The sequence below is a fragment of the Leucoraja erinacea genome, chromosome 11 (assembly GCF_028641065.1).
Source record: "Leucoraja erinacea ecotype New England chromosome 11, Leri_hhj_1, whole genome shotgun sequence".
Lineage (NCBI taxonomy): Eukaryota > Metazoa > Chordata > Chondrichthyes > Rajiformes > Rajidae > Leucoraja > Leucoraja erinaceus.
Window position 1 is genome coordinate 15,697,126 of NC_073387.1, and position 22,126 is coordinate 15,719,251.

The 22,126-nt window shown below is 43.0% G+C and overlaps 1 protein-coding gene across 1 annotated transcript in view; it reads right to left on the reverse strand.

The window, feature by feature from the left end:
* Window positions 1-15,048, reverse strand: part of LOC129701492 (uncharacterized) — a 47,721-nt gene extending 32,673 nt beyond the window's left edge. Inside the window, exons 1-5 of the mRNA XM_055642716.1 lie at window positions 14,962-15,048; window positions 10,277-10,380; window positions 8,375-8,716; window positions 6,094-6,363; window positions 3,761-4,102 (exon numbers count right to left, since the gene is read on the reverse strand). Of these exons, the coding sequence (XP_055498691.1) occupies window positions 3,761-4,102; window positions 6,094-6,363; window positions 8,375-8,716; window positions 10,277-10,364 (1,042 nt within the window). The 5' untranslated portion in view covers window positions 10,365-10,380; window positions 14,962-15,048. The remainder of the gene's footprint in view (window positions 1-3,760; window positions 4,103-6,093; window positions 6,364-8,374; window positions 8,717-10,276; window positions 10,381-14,961) is intronic.
* Between the last annotated feature and the right edge of the window lie 7,078 nt (window positions 15,049-22,126).

The window sequence follows — 22,126 nt, forward strand, 5'->3', positions numbered from 1 at the left end:
CAAGTTTTGGCCAGTTTGGTCGGGTTGGATAAACTGGGACACCATATCCAACATGTTTTCTTTCACGCCAGACATACTAGGGGTATGTTGATCACTCCCCTCTTCAGGGTCAGCCCAGAATTGACCCTCCGTGCTCCCCTCTGATGAGGGAGAAACACTGTGCAGCCCCACAAGAGGTACTGCTGTGGGGCTTACTAACTGCCCACTGTGGCTAGCCTCCATCTCCTGGAGCCTGCCACTTTGGAGTATTTCCTCCAGCAGCCGCTCCAACTGGCTCTTATGCTCTCGGGCATAGGCCACTCACGGCTGCTCCTGGTCCTGCAGCCGCTCCAACCGGCTCCAATGCTCATGGGCAATGTCCGCTCGTGGCTGCTCAAAGTCAGACTCATCGGAGTCTGCCATTCTGTCTGTTTTTTGCTTCGCTTTCCCGCCCGGCCGTGGTGTAGATTTGGCCGGTGCGGGAGCGAAGTCGGGCACAGCTGTTCCCATTTTGGGAGATTGGCGTGCCGTCAGCTGCTGCTGCTGCTGGCTGCCCGCAACTCTGCAGTTCTCCCCCGCCAGCTTTTTTGCAGCCTTCCTTCTCGTGGATCTGTCCATGCTTCCACCTGAAAGGTAAGTGGGAAGAACGCAGAGTCTCCTTACCTGCTGTTCCTGGCTTTTAAATTCCGCCGCTAAGGGGAACACCCTGCTGTGACTCGTTGCAATGCGTGTAGCGATATATGACACGCATGCGTCCTGGCGGGGTTCTTCACGTAGTCACTCACGTGACTCCGAAGTAAAATACAAACTTTGTATTATCAAAAACTAGACCTTGGGTCCCAGTCAACATGGGAATGTGTGGTGGGGGGAGGGGTTCTAGGCGAGAGGGGGGGGGGGGGGGGGGGGGGGGGGGGTGGGCGAGAGGGGGGAGTTGTGAGCATGGGGGATTGTGTGCAGGAGAGGGTTATAAGCAGGGATACCTGAGGGGGAGGGGTTGGCAGTGTGATGGGGACACACAGGGGGTGCTAGTTGCTGGCCGCTGGTCGTGTCACTGGTCATTCTCCTCCGCCAGGATCATAGTCGCCGCTTTCCGTTTGGCGACAGCGGTGCCATCTCTGATTACGTGCCGGGTTGGACTGGGCCGGGCTGGATTGGGCCGGGCCTTGTTAGGTTTGGCTGGGCTGGGCTGGGGTGGGCTGTTTCCAGTCCCTCCCTCCGAAAATTGTGTCCGGTTGGAGACCTCCGCCTGCCATCCAGGGCTTCCCGCAGCTTCAGTAAAGACGTGATAGCGCAGGAAAAGGCGGACCGTCCCGCGTAGTGACAGTAGAAGGGCCCAATCCGCGCGGTGCTGAATGGCAGGAGAGGCAATCGATCTGTGCACGAGCGTTTTTTAAGATTTTTAAACCTTGATAACTCGTACCAGCCTCCACCGATCAGAATGAAAATTGGTGCAATCATAGCACAGAGAAAGGTGAGTAAGCTGGTGAAGAATCAAAAGCGCTATCTTGAACCATTTTTCTGAAAATAGAAAGACCGGCAAACCAGAAGATAATAAGATCAGAGTTTTTGTTATGTATAGAATAGAACAGACAGACAAACAGACAGACAGACAGACAAACAGACTGACAGACAGACAGACAGACAGACAGACAGACAGACAGACAGACAGACAGACAGATAGACAGACAGATAGACAGACAGATAGATAGATACTATGATAAGTCGCCTATGAAAAGTTTAAATACCTTGGAATTTTTTTTAAATTGATTCAATTATTACTAATTTTATTTGGGATTACAAGACCCATAGAATAAACAAAATACATCTATGAAAGTCTAAGGTGAATGGTGGATTAGCTTTACCAAACTTTTTATTTTATTATTGGGCGGTTAATATTAAAAACATAACCACCTGGCTGGATGACACTGATCAGCAGCCAGATTGGTTAAGGATGGAGAAGGAGGATTGTTTACCTTCTGACATAGGCTTGATTCTCTTAGCTCCAATAAATTTGAATAAAAAAACATATGGAGGAAACCCTATTATACATAGTGTTATCTGCATCTGGAAACAATTAAAATTTAGTTTAAAATTGGGTAATTTATCTCTTTTCCTCTCTATTGCAAATAACCCTTCTTTCAAACCGTCTTAAATAGAGGATTTGTTCAATGGAAAATTCATGGAATTAAAAGGCTGGGAGACCTTTATCAAAAGGGGACTTTCCTCTCTTTTCAGGAATTACAGCAGAAGTACGAATTACATGTTAATAATTTTTTTAGATATTTACAATTTAGAGATTATGTAAAATTACATACGCAAGATTATAGATTTAAGGGCCCAGAAATTCTTGATGAATGTTTGAATCGACACACCAATAAAAATAAATTAATATCTTATATTTATAATACCCTTTTAGACACTGACATTCCGTCATCAGAGTCATATAGACGAGCATGGGAGGATGAATTGGCTCAACCCATAATGAATGACAAATGGGATGAAAGCTTACAACATATATATCATATATATCATTGCTCGTTAAACACTAGACATTCCTTAATACAGTTTAAAATATTACATAGATTACACTATTCTTAGACAAAATTAAATAGGATCTTCCCAAATACTTCCCCCATCTGTGATAAAGGTCAATTTCAAGAAGCCAATTTAACTCATACTTTTGTAACATATAAAAACGCAAAATTTTTGGACGGACATTTTTAAAATTATCTCTAAAGTTATCGATAATCAACTGGACCCAGATCAAAATTAATAATACTAGGATTATCAGAAAATACCACAAACCTTATGATAAGCCAGAGATTGATTACAGTTTAATAACTGCGAAAAAATCAATACTTAAATTTTGGAAAAAAACAGCAACGCCCACAATTAAAATGTGGATTACGGAAATGACCGAGGCCTTGCATATGGAAAAAGTAAGATTTGTATTAATTGACAAACCAGAATTATTTTCTGAAATATGGTCTCCATTTATTGAATTTTTTAAAAAGTAAACTGGTTTAACACAAAATTTAAGTTACCACTTGAGTTTAGGATTGGATGAACAACTATACTCAACATCTTCCGGATCTATCTCCACAATCTTTATATTAGTAATCACCTTTCTTTCTTGCTTTCTTTCTTTCTATTAGTTTATAGTTTCTCTTATCTCTTTCTTTCTTTATTTCTATTCTTTAAAAAAAAACCTTTAAAATTGAAGCTATCTAAGGACTCTGTAACCAGTTTGTTGTTTATTACTATTTGTACATATGCTTTTAATAAAAATATATATTTTAGATAGATAGATAGATAGATAGATAGATAGATAGATAGATAGATAGATAGATAGATAGATAGATAGATAGATAGATAGATAGATAGATAGATAGATAGATAGATAGATCTCCTCTATGTGTTCAACCTTTTCAGCCTCCTGGCTGCAAGTGATCATAAGCATATGCAGTTTCTTTGGTTCCCTGGGAGGACTCATCCACCCACTTCCTGTCACAGGAGCATGCACTCATTTTCCGCTTGCTGAAACAGTGGTGGCTCTTTGTTTTGCAACCCTTTCTGCTCTGCTTCCTGAGCTCAGAACTGTTTGGAAACATCCTACTCAAATGAGGAGTCTGCCCAGCAATATCCATTATTACTGAAACAGAGCACAGTTAAATGAGGAAGCCATAGCATTGCCTTTGAAGGGCAGCTCTGATGCTTATTACTTTTTTTTGATGATTGTTAATTTTAAGGTCAGAAATTGATTGCACATGAATTCTCCTACCTTTCATTGTGATTAGTTTAAAAGTCACAATCCTGATGGAATCCATGAAACACTTATAAACTCCTGCATCTTTGAACAATACAGGGACAATCTTTGCAGTGAAATCATATCCATCAAACAAGGTCATTGTAGTCGCCATTCGATTCTTAAAGTAAGTGCTGTTAAGATGGACTAGCTGATGTATTGATGCAGTTGCTATTTCTTTCTCCTGAATTTGATGCAGAGGTGAGCTCCAGGTCCATTTGGCAGAAGTCAAGTATTCATTTCGAAGGTAACAGTTCAGGTGGAGTTCACTGTGATCTGTGGCCCCACGATATAGGGTGATACTGCTGAGGTATATCTCTGCAATACACATGAATAATACTATGTTAGAACAATGGATACACAGATCCACAGATGTTTAGATGCACAGAGTCTCTTACCCAGAGAAGGCGAATCGAGGACAAGATGACCTAGGTTTTAGGTGAAGGGGAAGGGGAAAGATTTAATAGGAATCTAAGGGGTACCTTTTTTCACACAAAGGGTGTTGGGGAACAAGCTGCCAGAGGGGGTCGTTGAAAGGCACTTTCCCAACAATTACGAAACAGTTAAACAGGTACATATTTAGGACAGGTTTGGAAGAATACGGGCCAAATGGGCAGCTGGGACTAGTGTTACTGGGACGTGTTGGCAGGTGTGGGCAAATTGGGCTGAAGGGCCAGTTTCTACGCTGTTTCATTCTATGACTATGACTCTCTAACAACCCTTTATGATATATCTAGTAAATGACCATATATGTTGATGGAACTCCATCAATGCTATCTGTTTGATTTCTGGACAATTTCCCACTTTATCAAGTAAAGAGAAAATAAAAAATATATATAGTATTGATCAGAACTTTATAAAAATATTTATGTTTTGAAGAACCTCATCAAGTGATTTCCAGTTCAGGCTATGAACCATTTATATAATATATACAGAAGTGAAATTAACAAATAAAACTTCCTCGAATAAGTGATAATAAAATATTTTCTGTTTTTGATCATATCTGATTTTTTTTTTGGTGTGATATATGTTGGGTAATCTGGGACTCAGCAAGCAACAGAAAGTTCAATTGGTGGTCATTGCCATTTGGGCTATCATTTCTGGTGATTCAAATAAGGTTTGCTACAAGCAGTTGGAATCTGCATTTATCAGAAATAATTCCTCAATTAAGGTCCCAACCAATATTTTACTTGTATTAGCAAAATATTGCTGTCAGAAGTAACCTGTAACATGTAATATTTCCAGAGAGATTGTAGATGCTGGAAACTTGAGTAAAAAGCTAATTGCTGGATGAACTCATCGGGTTAAGCAGCATCTGTTATTATTTCATATCACCATAGGTACTAAAATACAGTGAAAATAATTGTGTTGTGTCTAGGCCAAACATGCCGTACATTAGTACATCAGGTAATGTTACAGAGAAACAGAATGAAGAAAATAGTGCTACAATAGTCCACACTGACCATCGATCATCCATTCACACTAGTTCCACATTATTCCATTTTCTCATCCATCTCGACACATTTGGAGCAATTTTACGAAGGCCTCTTAGCCTACAAACCCATATGATCTTGGGATGTGGGAGGAAGCCAGAACACCCGGAGGAAACCCACATGATCACAGTGAGAATGTATAAACTCCGCACAAACTGCACCCATAGACAGGATTGAAACTGGGTATCTGGTACTGCAAGGCAACAGCTTCACTGCTGCACCACTGTGCTGCCCTGAAGATGGGTCTGACATGAAGTGATCATTTTCGTGGGTTTCCATCAATCCAGGTCACAGTTGGCTACAAGTTCTGGGTTTTATCATTATGTATATCTCAACTTCTGCAAATCTTTACACTTTGCCTTCTCTCCTTTCTCTCCTTCTATTTACACTTTCTCTATTCCATTGAATAACTGAAACTTGGAGCACTGAAGGAGGCCATTCAGCCCATCATCTTCCTACCGGCAAAGAGAAGGTCCTTCTATTGATCCCACTGCCCAGAGATACAAGAGACTCCAGACGCCGGAATCTTGAGCAATGAGACAAATTGCTTCTTCTTCTTCTTGCGTATGGAGTGCACAGGCAAAAGTTGTAGGACAACTTGTTCTATTTGATCATATTTGATTGTGCATACCAGGCTGATTGCATTCGTCGAAACAGGGCGGACCACGTGAAGGTTGCAATCTCCCACCCCGACAAATTGCTCAAGGAACTCAACAGGTTAGGCAGCACCCCGTGGAGAGAAATTGATAGATGACGTTTTGGATTGTGACCCTTCTTCAGACTCTTTAACATTTCATGTAAGTTATGAGTACTTACCACGCTTCACAAAAAAATCTGCTTTCCTTGTATAGACGATTTTTCCTTTTTCCTGCACTTCACACACATACAACTTCCCATCCTCCACTGTAACATCCCGGATCATCAGATAGACCGTGTTATTCAAGCGGATCTGATCAGTGTTGTTCGTGTTCTGCTGGGATGAGCCCATTGGTCTCCAGTGAAGACTGACTGTATCTGAGAGTCTGGAGATGGTGCAGCTGAGTGTGACATCATTGCCCACCACAGGCCGCTGTGGGCTAAATTCAACTATGGAAAAACACATCGGTGAGATCAATCGATAAGTGAGCAGTGGTGTGTACAGTCCAATGACTGGGTTCAAAGTGACCACAGGATGTATCAATTATCAGCATGTATCTTTCTGCATGAGAATCAGGCTAGCTTTGGCATAAGAACACCCATGACATGGAATGTTAAATTGACCTGAAAAGTCTCCATCTTGCCCCACCAGGGTCAGGTAAGCAGACCTGAGCTTGTGGCCTTGCACTTGAACTTATTGGAGAATTGGGGTTCAAAATTAGGTTGCATGGTTTGGATGCCATTTACAGACTCCTAGAGAACTGAAATAGGCCTTTGGCCCATTATTCCCATGCCAACCATCAAGGACCCATGTGGAGGAATCCCATTGATCAACTTTACAGTGGATGTCTGTAGCCTACAGTGCCTTAACTATTGAAGCACTTGCCTGCATCTTCTGAAATGTTAGGCAAAGATCTGCCTCCACCTCCTTCTCAGACAGTGTGTTCCAGTTTCCAATCACTTTCTGGGTGAAAAACCTCTTCCTCACATCCTTTATGACCTTTCCCATTTCAAACCCATGGCCCTTGCTTTTGGACACCTGCCACAGTAGGGGGGGGGGGGGGGGGGGGGGGGGAGGCTGGTGAGGCTGGATACATTAAACAGATGTGGATGGGGTGGGGGGGGGGGGGGGGGGGGCAGATGGAACCAAGGGGGAGGAGCGGAGCTGCGGTTTGCATGAAATTGGAAAATTCAATGTTCATACAATTGGTTTGGTTGCACAAGCTGAACCAGAGATGTTGAAATATTGTTCTTCCAATTTCTCTATTGAGGCGGAGAAGGCTGATGGCAAATAGTTTGGGTGGGAGTGAATGGGAAGTTAAAATGATAAACAGTTTGACAGTAAGGTGTTATTCTGTATAACACATTCTGGTGTTAGCTATTACCCAGCCTCTTTGACTCTTCAGTGGCATTATGAGTTATCAGAGTTTTATGGTTGTGACATATTTGATTCAATTCTACTGAAAGGGTGAATATGGAGAGGATGTTTCCACTAGTGGGCGAATCTAGGACCAGGGGCCATATGAAATGGTACATTTATACATTTCTCCACCGCCATCAGGTAGAAGGTACAGGAGCCTGAAATCTGCAACATCCAGGTTCAGGAACTGCTTGTTCCCCACAGCCATCAGCCTATTAAACTCGCCATCAAACAAACTCTGAACTATAACAGCCTATTGCACTTTATCTGTTTATTTATGTGTATATATATATATATATATATATATATATATATATATATATATATATATGGACTATGCTATATAGACACACTGAACTGTTCTGTATTTATGCTTACAATATTCTGTTGTGCTGCAGCAAGCAAGAATTTCATTGTCCCATCTGGGACACATGACAATAAACTCTCTTGACTTGACTTGACTCTTGACCTCCCCCAAAGTACTGATTTTTTATCATCATGTTATCGTTCACAACAGTAACATAGTCCTATCCACTTTACATACAGGGCAGCTGTCAGCATATGGTAGATCCCGATTTTCTGGCAAACTGTTTTTTAGCTGATCAAAAAAACATCTTTATGATGATTGATCAATTGAGATTTTCATTCAACATCAGGTGATGTAATTATCATATCAACCATTGATAATTGAAGATAGACACAAAATGCTGGAGCAACTCAATGGGTCAGGCACCATCTCTGGAGAAAAGGAATAGATGATGCTTTGGGTCAAGGCCCTTCTACAGACTGAGAGCCAGGGGAGAGGGAAACTCGAGATTTCCCTCTCCCCTGAATTTCAGTCTGAAAAAGGGTCTTGACCCGTAACGTCACTTATTCCTTTTCTCCTGAGATGCTGCCTGTCTGCTGAGTTACTCCAGCTCTCTATGTCCATGTTTGGACATAACAAATATGCTATAAACCAGTATCTGCAGTTCCTTCCCACACAACCTCTCTACATTACTTAATTGCATTGTATCACATTACTGAGACCATCCTACTTACCTTTGAGTCCAAATATTTCATATTGTTTCACGATTTGCTTCACTGGTTGTTTTTGAATCAATGTGAACAATCCTGCAAAGTTAAATGCAGGTTGGCTTATCTTTATATCTTGGATACCATGGAAAAGTCGTATGTCCCTGTACAAGCCGTTGTTTCCCCTGGGCCGATTCAATTCTAATTTCCAGTAGCCCCAACTTCTTTTGATAGTCGCCAGTTTCTGGGTATGTTGTCTTCCATAGTGTGGCTTCCATTTCAACACATACTCACTATTATCTGGTCTCTCTGGTCCTTTCAGATCAATTTCAGCAGCAGGATTTGGAAAGTAAATATGGTCTGGACCACCTGTCAACAACATTAGATCCAACATTAAAATATTTAATTCTTCAAATGAAGCCCGACAACCCCAAACCCACAAAGAATGACTGATTAGCATGAAACAAATGTTTTTCACTGATTGAACTAAACTAATAGTATTGGAATTCTTTAGGTAATCAACTTTTTATCATCAGCTGATCATCTTGCCTTCATTGCTGCCACTAGTGATATACAGAATCATCAGGGTGGCATTGTGGTGCAGGTTGTGGAGCTGCTGCATCACAGAGCCAGAGATCTGGGTTCAATCCTAACCTCAGGTGCTGGCCGTGTAGAGTATTGGATATTTCCTGCGTATAGCCTCTGATTTCCTCCAATGTCTCAAAAACATGAGGGTTTGTAGGTTATTTGGTCACTGTAAATTATCTCTGGTGTACAGGGAGTGGATTTGTAAGTGGGATATCATAGAACCTACTTGGACAATGGTTGGCAGGAACGTTTCAGTACCTGCCCTTGAAACACTCCATTTACTCTGTTACACATATATTGCATATATGTTAGGACATGCTTCAGGTTGCTAATGGAGGAAACAAATATTGCAGTGTATCTAACCAACCCACACATCATTGGGATATAAGAGGAAACCCGCCCAATCACAGGAAGAAAAAGCAAACTCTACATAGACAGCATCTGATGTCTGGATTGAACTGACTGGAGCTGGCAGGCTGTAGCTTGACTTGCTATGCACCATGTGGAAATATGAAGTGGTTCACTCTGGGAAGAAGATTGAATGGACAGATTGTTACCCAAAGAGAGAAGGATTGCAGAAAGCTGCAGAAAGGAATTTGAAAGCCCTCATTTATGAAACACAGATTCAACAGGTAAGCTAATGAAATGCTTGCCTTTAATTTAAGGGAGTTGGAGTATAAAAATAGACATGTCTTACTGTATGGAATTACTGAAGGATGGCTTAGCTGGTAGAGTTGCTGCTCCACAGTGCCAGAGACCCAAGTTTGATCTTGACCTCAGATACTGTTCGTGTGGAAGTTGCATGATCTCCATGTGACCACTCGAGCCACAGAGGTAGGTCTCCTCTGGGTGGTCTCGTTTCCTCCCACATCCCAAAGATGTGTAGGTTTATAGGTTAATTGGCCTCTGTAAATTGCCCCTAAAATGTAGGAGGTGGATGCAAAAGTGGGATAATAAAGAAACTTGTGTGATCTGTTAATCGAGGGTTGATGGGGGCTGTATCTTTTAATCAATCAACAAAATCTACAATGTGAGGATGTATTTGCTGTTTAAAGGAGGATGGAGATGGCAGTAAAGACCTTACAAACTCGCTGAATACTGGAAATGTGATTTCATTAAACACTACTGTGGCCAAGCACTGTGATTACGTTGGACAGATTGACTCCAAAGACGCACAGGTTTTTGTAGGTTAATTGGCTTGGTAAATGTAAAAAAACTGTCCCTGGTGGGTGAAGGATGGTGTTAATGTGTGGCGATCACTGGTCGACGCAGACCCAGTGGGCCAAAGGGCTGTTTCCGTGCTGTATCTCTAAACTGTTAAACTAAAGATATGGCACTTACGTCCTGCGGTAATAGATGGAAGTAGAAACACTAAAAAAATGAACGTCAACCATGTGTAGACTCTGCTGTAGAAAAATTGTAGCTTCATTTTACAAATTTGTTCCCTGTAAAAAAAACAAAAATTACTTTAGAGACTGGTAATTCCTAGTGAGTGCTTCACACACGTTTACTGTTTTTGTTTCATTTAAAGCACGGAAATAGGCTCTTCAGCCTATCAAGTCTGTGCCAACTAGCAATCTCCGTATGCTAGCTCCAACCTACACACTATGGACAATTTACAATTTTTTACCAAAGCCAATGAACCCACAAACCAGCAGGTCTTTGGAACGTGGGTGGAAACTGAAGCACCCAGAGAAAGCCCATGCGGTCACAGGAGAATGTACAAACTCCGTACAGAAGAAACCCGTGCTCAGGAACAAACCTGGGTCTCTGCGCTGTGAGGCAGCAACTCTACATCTGCTCCACGATGATTGAAATAGGCTCAATGGACCAAATGACCTACTTCTGCTTCCCTGACTAATGAACTTATGAATTCGTGAATCAGGCTCATTACGGATGTCAAATGTTAAGGTTAGGTGGGGAAAAACAAAAACTTCACAGACAGTAATTAGCAACAGTAAGAAAATAAAATAAAATGATATTACCCACAGCAAATGGCTCAAATACGTAGTACCCTTGCTGACCTTCTGATTCTGCTGAAAGTTTAAAATATCCAGTCAAAAGCAGTGCAGAAGTTAGAGGCACAATGGGCTGCAGATGCTGGAATCTTGACCAAAACACCAAGTGCTGTAGGAACTCAGCAGGTCAGGCAACATCTGTGGAGGGAATGGATAGACAACATTTTGGATCAGGAACCTTCATCAGACTGTGGTTTGAGGAAGGTTCCCGACCCGAAACATTGAATTTCTAAACCATCCTTGGATGATCCACTGTGTTCCTACAGCATTTGTATTTTGAAAGATCTTATCTATTTCCACTAATGTATATCTACTGACCTGGCCTCCACCATCCCAATGACTGAGAATTCCAGAGATACTACATCTGGTTAAGGGACATTGTATGCATCCAATTGTAAATGACCAATCCATCATTTTGTGACTATGTCTTCATTTTTGGGACTCTCATACTACTGAAGACATCTCATATCAATTCTAGCATTTTCCCTCAGGATCTTATATGTTTTAATAAGATCACCCCTCATTCTTCAAAACTCCAAAATGTTTATGGGGTTACAATAGTCTGCAGATGTTGGTATCTTGAGCAAAAAAACAAAGTGCTGGAGGAACTCAACAGATCAGGCAACATCTGTGGAGAGAAATGGCCAGTCGACGTTTTGGGTCAGGACATGAAGATGCGCCCCAACGCAAAATATTGTTTGTCCATTTCTCTCCACATGTACTGACTTGCCTCCTGAGTTCCTCAAGCTTTCTGTTTTTGCCCTACCTATTTATCTTCCCTTTCAGGTGTATTTGCTATGTTCCTGCTGACTGCTGTTTTATAAGTGCAGTGGCTTTGCATAATCTCTCAGACACCGTGTTTCTGGGAAAAGAAAGCCGTTTCAGATCAGGATTACAACATAGGCTCAAGATGTGAAAAAGTGCAGTTGACAACTCATTTTGCGAGACATGGTCGTATATAGCAGTGATTCCAGACATCCTTGTCTGTCTGATCTACTTCCCGCCACAGATGATGCCTGACCCACTGAGTTCCACCAGCAGTTTATTTTTTGGCCAGACATCATAAGCATTTCGACACGACCTGTCTGTACTGAATGATTTACAACAAGTGGCAAGACAAGATTGCAGGCACACTGATTCGACCCCAAACAAACCTGCATAGCATCTACAAATTCTTGAAAGAATCAGCGATCAGATGGGTAGTATGTCTACTCAAGTCAAATCAAGCCAAGTTTAATATATTGTCAAGAGTTAAGAATATGTTATTGCCATATGTCCCAAAATGAAACAACACAAGTCTTAATTGCAGAAGCACAACAGGCATGTCAACATAGTCTGCAGTAGATACCATTATAAACAACAAAATAATTTCAATACATATTTTAAAAAACATTATGCAATAATGCAAAAGGAAAACACGCCTGAAGTCCTGAGTGCAATGAAGGCAGTTTGTACTTTGGAGTTTAGTTGTTCTTAGTAGTCAGCAGCCTGATGGTTGTTGGAAAGAAATGATTCCTTAACTTGGATATTCAGTTTTCAGGCTCCTATACCTTCTTCTCAGGAGTTAAATGAGAGTGTGACCAGAGTGCAAGAACAATGAAAAGAGAGTCTTGAAAACAGACTCTTGAGAGTATGAAGAAGGCTCTGAAATGCCATCTTTCCATTCCCTCTACAAATGCTGCCTGCCCCACTGAGACCTTCCAGCTCTTTGTGTTTTGCTCAAGATTCCTGTTTGTTCAATTTGTGTTTCCTCACTCTGATAGTGGAGGGCCCAGGACAGAAAGATCAGTATGGGAATGGGAAGGAAGGGTTAAAATATTTACCAAGAGGAGTTGAGTATAGGAGCAAAGAGATCCTTCTGCAGTTGTATAGGGCCCCAGTGAGACCACACCAGGAGTATTGTGTGCTGTTTTGGACCCCTAATTTGAGGAATGACATTCTTGCTATTGAGGGAGTGCAGTGTAGGTTTACCAGGTTAATTCCAAAGATGGCGGGACTGTCATAAGCTGAGAGAATGGAGTGGCTGGGCTTGTATATTCTGGAGCTTAGAAGGATGAGAGGTTATCTTATTGAAACATGTAAGATTATTAAGGGTTTGGACAAGCTAAAGGCAGGAAACATGATCCCGATGTTGGGAGATTCCAGAACCAGGGGCCACAGTTTAAGAATAAGGGGTAAGCCATTTAGAACGGAGACGAGGAAACACTTTTTCTCACAGAGAGTTGTGAGTCGGTGTCATTCTCTGCCTCAGAGGGCGGTGGAGACCGATTCTCTGGATACTTTCATGAGAGAGCTAGATTGGGCTCTTAAAGATAGCAGTCAGGGGATATGGGGAGAAGGTAGGAACGGGGTACTGATTGGGGATGATCAGCAATGATCACATTGAATGGCGGTGCTGGCTCAAAGGGCCGAATGCCCTACTCCTGCACCTATTGTCTATTGTCTAGTGTCTATTAGGCAACCGGGAGATCACGTAAGCCAAGGCAGACTGAGTGCAAGTGTTCAGCGAAACGGTCGCCCAGTCTGCGCTTGATCTCACCAATATATAGCAGTAAACACCGAGAACAGCGGTTTCAGTCATTTAGTGTCACGTGTGGTGTGCTAACCTGTCAGTAGAAAGACAATACATGATTACAATCAATCCATTTACAGTGTATAGCTACATGATAAGGGGATGACAGATACTGTCGATGAGGTTGGAGGAGGTGTATATGAACCTCAGCTACTTTATGGAAAATGTTCATAAGGGCAGCAGGGTGGCGCTGCGTAGATTTGCTGCCTTACAGTGCTTGCAGCAACAGAGACCCGGGTTTGATCCTAACTACAGGTGCTCTCTGTACAGAGTTTGTACATTCTCTGTGTGACTGTGTGGGGTTTTCTCTGAGATCTTTGGTTTTCTCCCACACTACAAGTTGTAGTGTTGGCTTGGTGTATGTGTAAATTATCCCTAGTGTGGGCAAGATAGTGTTAATGTGCAGTGATCACTGGTCAGTGCTGTCCCGGTGGGCCGAAGGGCCTGTTTCTGTGCTCTATCTCTAAACTAAAACTAAAAACTAAAACATAGAACAGAAATAGAAAGAGACTCTGTTAGAGCCTCACTGATGCACACCACCAGGAATAACAAGGATTGGACAGTTGTGTTTAGTGTACCAACATAAAGAGTGATGCCCGTTCAGTTGAGGTATCTGGGATGGAGGAAGCAAAGAGGAAAAGAGAATCTCAAAAATCAAACAGATACAGCAGAGTCCTTGCACCTCTGTCACCCGTGTGAAAAGAGCTTTTGAGCCCCAACTGATCTAATCCGTTCTCTCTGTACATATCGCAAGATCATGAGAACTTGAGAACGTGTGACAAACACATCTCCACAGATTTTTCATTCATCCTGGAGCTTCAATTTCTCCATCACACTCACTGAGAGAACTAAACCATAAGTACGGGTAGAGATACATCAAGGAAACAGGCCCTTCGCCTCACCGCGCTGACCACAGATCACCAGTGCATTTGTCCTATCCTATACACTAGGGACAATTTGCAGAAGCCAATTAACCTACAAACACGCATGTCTTTGCAGTGTTGGAGGAAAGGCAGAGAAAGATAGATTCTTGATTAGTACCAGTGTTAGGGATTATGGGGAGAAGGCAGGGGAATGGGGTTAGGAGAGCGAGAGATAGATCAGACATGATTGAATGGAGGAGTAGACTTGATGGGCTGAATGGCCTAATTCAGTTCCTATCACTTATGAATTTATGAACTTATGAAACCAGAGCACTTGAAGAAAACTCACATGGTCACAGGGAGAACGTACAAACTACACATAGACAGCACCCATAGTCAGGATTGAACCCTGGTCTCTGGCATTGTCATGCAAATACTCTACTCTTGCACCACTATGTTGCCCTAGTTATGCTCTTATTTAGGTCTGAGGAGATGCAGGATTGATTGAAATTTGGTTGAAAGGGAGAAGGATTGAAAATAGAATGATTATTTAACTGAAATAAGGTCACCTACCTGGTGGGAATAGACTGGCGAAGGAGTCCAGATATTGAACAGCAAAGGTACGAGCACAGCAACACACAAGAAGCTGAGCTCCTGAATCTCACTCTGCACAATGATTGATGACATCTCTTGTGAAATAAAAAGAGTACAGAGCTTCCTCTTCCTTTCCAGTTCAGAGTCCAGGCATCATTTGTGCTTTGAGAAAAGGTTGGCTGGTAAAGGATATGGAAGGAAGTTGAAAATGGGAACATCAAAATTATTTCAAAAGGTGTATATTTTGGAAATTTATTATAATAATTGAAGGAACCAAATGGTACTCTTATTGGTAAATGGGGGAATCTGCTATGTTAAATGCAACATGAAAGGATGTCATGGGATGCTGTTCTGTACCAAAATTATGACATTCTATCTATAGTTTAAACCAGCATCTGCAGTTCCTTCCTACACGGAATTAGCACCAATGCAGAAGTTCCCTTCGTCTCTAGTCATGAAGGTTGACACTGTCCCAAGTGCTAGGAAGAGTTTTCCAGCATGAACTGGCTATTCCAAACCAACTGGAAGAAAGCCCAATGCTGAAGACACAAGAAACACCAGGAATCTTCTTCAACTTGATTGGAGTAGAGGGGTGGAAAGTTTGAAAAGGTTGGTGGGGTGCAGGCAAAGCATGGTGAGTGATAGATGGATAAAGTTGATGGGAATAGTTTGGCAGATGCAAGGAGTAAGTGACATGGGACGGAGGTGAAAGGGTGAAAAAAGGGACAGAAAAAGACTCAGAGAAGAAGAGGAGAGATACGTAAAGCTGGAGGGATGTGGTATGGGTACAGGGGCAGGACTCAGAGATAGATGATGAGTGAGGGCAGGAGAAGGAAGGAGCAGGGTGGATGGAGATGGTGGGAGAACTGGTACCCACTGGGGTGAAGAGTGGGGGAATGGGAAAGGGGTGATGAGTATTATTTGAAATTTGAAAATTCAATGTTCATGGCCTTGTAATAAGCTCGCCAAGCAGAATATGAGGTACTGGGATATCCCTGATCTAACCCAGGATGAAAGATTGGGAATACCAGTGAGGATGCAGAAATAGAGATGAACGGTATTGGGCCAGTGTACAGATATTCACAGATGTGAACTTGCCTTCCACTTTATTAGCTGGGAAAGTTGTATTAATCACACCCTGGCCACACCCTCTTCTCCCCTCTCCCTTTCGGCAAGAGGTATAGAAGTGTGAAAACAAACATATCCTGATTCACGGACGGTTCTTCCCAACTGTTAACAGGCAACTCAATCATTCTAGCAACAACTAGAGATCAGTCCTGAGCTACTATCTACCACATTCGAGATACTCAGACTATCTTTGATCAGACTTTACTGGACTTCATCTTAAACTAAACGATGGAAACGCTCCTCCGTGGAAGAGCGTTTCCATCGCGGGGGCAGCAACAAGGTGGTAGGACCGCTTACCCGGCGCTCCGTTATCCTGACACTGCGCTGAGCCCAGCCCCGCTAGCGCCTCAGCAACGGGCTAGAAGTAACGCCACGGAGGCGTCCGGCCGGTGGTTCCGACTTATCGGACGGGACGTCTTTCCACCCGCACGGGAGGAAAGACAGCCGCCTGCACAGACCTGCCCCCCCCGCTCGACTCCACGGAGGAGCGTTTCATCTCGCGGGGGCAGCAACAAGGCGGTAGGAGCGCTTACCGGGCGGTCCGCTACCCCGACACCGCGACCGAGCCCAGCCCCACTAGCGCCTGAGCAGCGGGCTGGATGTAAAAGCCGAGAAAGAGGCGTTCCGGCCGGTCGTTCCAACTTATCGGACGAGGAAGTCTCTCCACCCAAGGGGGGGTGGGGGGAAAGACAGCCGCCTGAGCCGCATGAAGCGGCTCTTGGAGCAGGAGCTCCAGCGAGGTGCACCCCAGGAGGGGCGCCCTCGCAGAGGGGGGTCAGGCACTCCCTCCACAGTGCCTTGTGCACTGTCCATTGTTTCCTCCTTTCCCGAGGATAGCTTTGGTGACCAGGACTGGGCTGGTCAAGAACAGGGGCAATGGCTGAGGATCTCGGGAGTATGCAAGGGGTGCAGGAACAGGAAGAGCTGCTAGGTGTGGTGGACAGCTATGTGGAACCCCACGTGCAGGAGGCCGTTAAAAGCCTGACGACAGCCATCACATCATTTTTTCCTCGTTCCATGGACAACCTTCGTAAGCAAGTCATAAGACCCCAGCCACTGAGCCAGACCCACTGCTCTGTGGCAAAAACCTCACAAAGCATATGAAGGACATGCAAGAGGTTTTACAAAACTTTCGGCTCATGAGGGCAGGGCCGGGACGAGTAACCAAAAACAGTAATCCCTACGCAGCAGCACCCCATCGCATCAATCAGTCAACGTCTACCATAACAGACTGATGAAAGCTCGGGGTCCGCATCTATCACCGAAAGTCTTATTTAGACCAGGGTCCAGAGCGGACCCCATGGAAAATGTGCCACCCCCCAACGTCACCGCCACGTCAAACGACGTGCAACACTCGTTGGACCGGCAGGAAACAGAAGAATACCCATAACCATGGAGGCAGGTGGGTCTGGTTCCTACCAGTATATAGAGCATACTAACACATGGGAGTCTATCATGAGTGATCAGTATATACTCAATGGCATTAGTGAATACAATTCATACTAGAAAAATTGCCACCAGGCCAACATTCACCTCAGAGGGGATTTTCCTCTCTCCATTAAAGAAACAAGAGGGACAAGCTGAACTGGTGAGAATAATTACAAAGGGTGTCATGGGGAAACCTGAACCCTTGCAATTCGTATCAAATATATTCACTAAACCCTAAAAAGATGGTGGATGTCCCATCATCATTGACTTAACTTCACTAAATATGTTTGTTAAGTATATACATTTCAAAATGGAACCGGTTGTTACTACCAAATAACTAAATTCCAAAAGATACTTCATGGCAAGCATTCATCTTAAAGATGTTTACCATTTAGTACCACTCACAAGGATCATTGCAGATACCTGAAATTTACCTGGATGGGGCAGCTATAGCAATATAAATCGTTACCCAATGGGCTCACATCACCCCAAGAGTGTCACCAAGACACTAAAACCAGCTCTGGCAATATTCAGAAGACAAAAACATATTGTCATAGCATATCTTGATGATATCCTAAATGGTAGGCAAGACCATGAATTTGACTATGTTAGCTGTTCAGCTACCAAACAGTTATTCGAAACCCTGGGGTTGTCTTACATCCAGATAAATCTAAGTTGAAGCCATCCTCTATCAGGACTACTTGGGCTTCACAATTAATTCAGTCTACGTGACTGTAACATTGCCAAGAGACAACATAGTTGAATTGGCACAATCGTACAACAATTTAATGGTCAGCAAATTACCAACTACTCGACAAGTAACAGAGTAATTGGGATAATGGTAGCAGCATTCCAGCTACATAATTCGGACCTTTGTACCAAAAACGACATACAGGTCATTATGGTCGTTTCATGAAGTTACCCACTGAAGTAATATCAGAACTACAGTGGTGGGCAAAAAAAAACAAACAAAAAAAACGTTTGACATAGTTTCAGCCTATTATCATCACTAACCCTACGTCAGTTATCCAAACAGATGCCAGTGTTCAAGACTGGGAAGCAACTAACTCTATATCCAGTACAAGTAGTAGATGGACTAACCCAGAATCATCGTTACCACTTACACTGGGCATTAATTATCTAGAAATGTTTGGGTGACTTTTTATGGTTTAACAGCATATGTATAAATATGCATCACTTGCATGTACAGTCATAAATAGATAATACTACGGTGGTGGCCTACATTAACCATATGGATGGCATAAAATCGGTATCATGTGACAAGTTGGTCAATACAATTTGGCAATGGTGTGTCCAAAGACATATTTGGCTATCAGTAACTTACCTGTCAGGTAAGCTAAATACAGTGGCAGACACCAGATCACGTAAATTTAATGACAACATCGAATGGATGTTAAAACCCCCAAAATATATATTTTTCACAAAAGTTATCAAGCAATATGGCACGCCAGATATCGATTTATTTGCATCTAAGCTAAATCACCAGGTACCTATGTATGTCGCTTGGGAACCAGACCCTGAGGCAGCAGCAGTAGATGCGGTCGCGCTGGATTGGGGAAATTTTTCTATGCATTTCCTCCCTTCTGCCTCATCAGTCGGGGGCTACGCACAGTACAAATGGACTCTGCTTCAGGTATTTTGATAGTACCCGACTGGCCTACACAGCCATGGTTCCCAAAATACTCCATGACATGGTTGTTGGAACTCCGATGGTATTCCCCAGTGACCCAGAGTTATTAACACCCAGTGTTGGGCACAAGCCACCCGTGCCATGAGAAAATCAAACTCCTGGGTTGCAGATGCTGCACAAACCACTTCTGGGACTGGGATTATCATAACAAACCGTCGACACCATGTCAGCATCCCTCCGAACATCCACTAAAACAACAGCACTTGTCCAGCATCAAAAAATGGGAGAAGTACTGCTTGGATACAGGGACCACCTACTCAACCGCTACAGTTACCAACGTACTGGAATTCCTGGCGAACCTTCACCACAATGAAGGACTTCAGCTACAGAGCCATCAACACAGCTAGAATTGCCCTGCCTGTCTATTTAAAACCAGCTCCAGGACAACAGGCCATGGGGTCCCACCAGCTGGTGGTCAAACTATGAAGGGTATTTACAACTCTAACCCCTAGACCAAGGTACACCCATATATGGGATGTCAGTGTGGTCCTGACATACCTCAGGGGATGCCCACCAGCCAGATCCCTCAACCTGAAACCATCTATGCTCAAAACACTCATGTTGATGGCACTTGTAGCTGCACAGAGGGTCCAGTCACTACACCTATTGCGACTGGACACCATGCTCACAGCTCCAGACCAGATCTCTGTCGTAATCCAGGGAATGATCAAACAGAGCAGACCAGGAACACCTAATCCAGTCGTGGAATTCCGGGCTTACCCGCCAGAAACACGGTTATGTGCCATGACCTTATTATCCCACATAGACACAACCAAAATATTCGAGGGAGATGAAAAGCCTTGTGGGTCAGTCACAAAAAACCTTATGGCCGGGTGACGAGCCATTTCGAGATGGCTCAAACAGGTGCTAAAATCTGCTGGGATAAAAACTGACATATACAAAAGTTTATTCCACCAGGGCAGCATCCACGTCGACGGCTAGAAGAATGGACGTGCCTATAAACCACATCCTGGCTACAGCAGGATGGTGGGGGGAAAGACCGTTCAGAAATTTTATAATAAGCCGTTGGCAAAACCTGTTTTATTTGCAGGAAAGATTTTACAGACTGCAAATATTAATTTAAGCCCAGGGGAACAATTGAATTTCTTTGTTGTTATTGTTAAAAAATACCATTGTGTTTTTCTACAAACAGATTAATTGGTTGATTACGATAAGACACTTCCTCCCTCAAAGACTTCGGCAGTGATGTAGTAATAACTGTTACACGGTTTGAAATCACAGAGCTTTGAAATTTTCACGGAATCACTCACGTGACTCCGAAGTAAAATAGTAAGATTAAATGAGAACTTACTAGTTTGAAGTTTGATCTGTATTTTATGAGGAGTTACAATGAGGGATTACGTGCCCTCCGCTCCCACCCTCAATAATATGGGTCAAATTCATAAACTGATGTCTCCTTACCTTTACTATGTTTACTTCAATAACTGTGTCTATCTGTGATTCCACACCGCTGCTTTGAAGTATGCCGCGCATGCGTGCTGAACGGGTTCTTCACGTAATCCCTCATCGTAACTCCTCATAAAATACAGATCAAACTTCAAACTGGTAAGTTCTCGTTTAATCTTACTATTTAGTTGTTTAATGTTCTTCAGGGAATGAAACATAAAATCTTCACTCAGGTTATATATGACTCCAGACCCACCACAAATTCAACCTGTAATGTTTACGTGGTGAATTCCATATCTCTATCTTTAAAAAAAAACTGGAAGTCCACCTGTGCTGTTTTTGTCAGTGATTTGTTGACTTGTTGGCTTAGGTTTATTATTGTCACATATAGAAAGGTACAGTGAAAAGCTTTGTTTTGCACACTATCCTAATTTATCAGATATACCATGCATAAATATAATGTTCAAACTCGTACAATCGTTAGAGCAAAAGGGAAGATAAAAGGGCAAAATATAGTTCTCAGCATTGTAGTGCACCAACCCATAGACAAACACCATGTCCACAATGGGTAGAAATATATTGAACACTACCATAACCTATGGAAGGACCATTCAGAAGCCTGATAACAGAGGGAAGAAATTATTCCTGAGCCTGCTCTTCTTCTTCTTATTAAGTCCACACACAAGATTAGAAGTTGTTCAGCCAGAGCTGAACACACTTCTCGGCATCTGCATGCACTGGTGTCTGTCTTGCGCCTCTTGTGCTTCTTGTGCGTGGTGGTGGAAAGATTGGTGGAAACTGGGCTGCGACGTGAATGCTCTTTCCTTGACCCCCCCTGAGCCTGGTGAAGTGCGATTTCAAGTATCTGTACCTTTTGCTGTACAGGAACAGGTAGAAGAAGCGTTGACCAGGATGTGACAAGTCCTTGATTATGTTGGCTGCTTTTCTGAGTCAGTGTGAAATGTAGATGGAGTAAATGGTGGGAAGACTCGTCTGTGTGATGGATTTGGCGATATCTTCAACTCTCTACAATTTCTTGTGGTCTTGGGCAGAGTTGTTTCCAAACCAAGCTGTGATGCAACCTGATGGTAAGCTTTCTCTGGTGCATCTGTGATGTTTATAAGATCCATTGGAGACATGCTGAATTGCCTCAGTCTCCTCAGGAGTAAAGCATTGGTGTGCCTTCTTGGCTATTGCATCAATGTGGTTGGTCCACAACGGATCATTGGTCATATTAACACCAATGAACTTGTAGCTCTCAACCCATTTCCACTTCCACACCATTAAAGGTGTTTGGGGAACGTATTCCACTATGCTTCCTCTAGTCAATAATAGCCCCTTCATCATGCTGACATTGAGGGGAGGTTATTGCCTTGACACCATGTAACAAAGTTCTCTATTTCCTTCCTGTACTTTGCCTCATCATTGTTTGAGATTCACCCCACCACAATGGTGTAATCTGCAATCTTG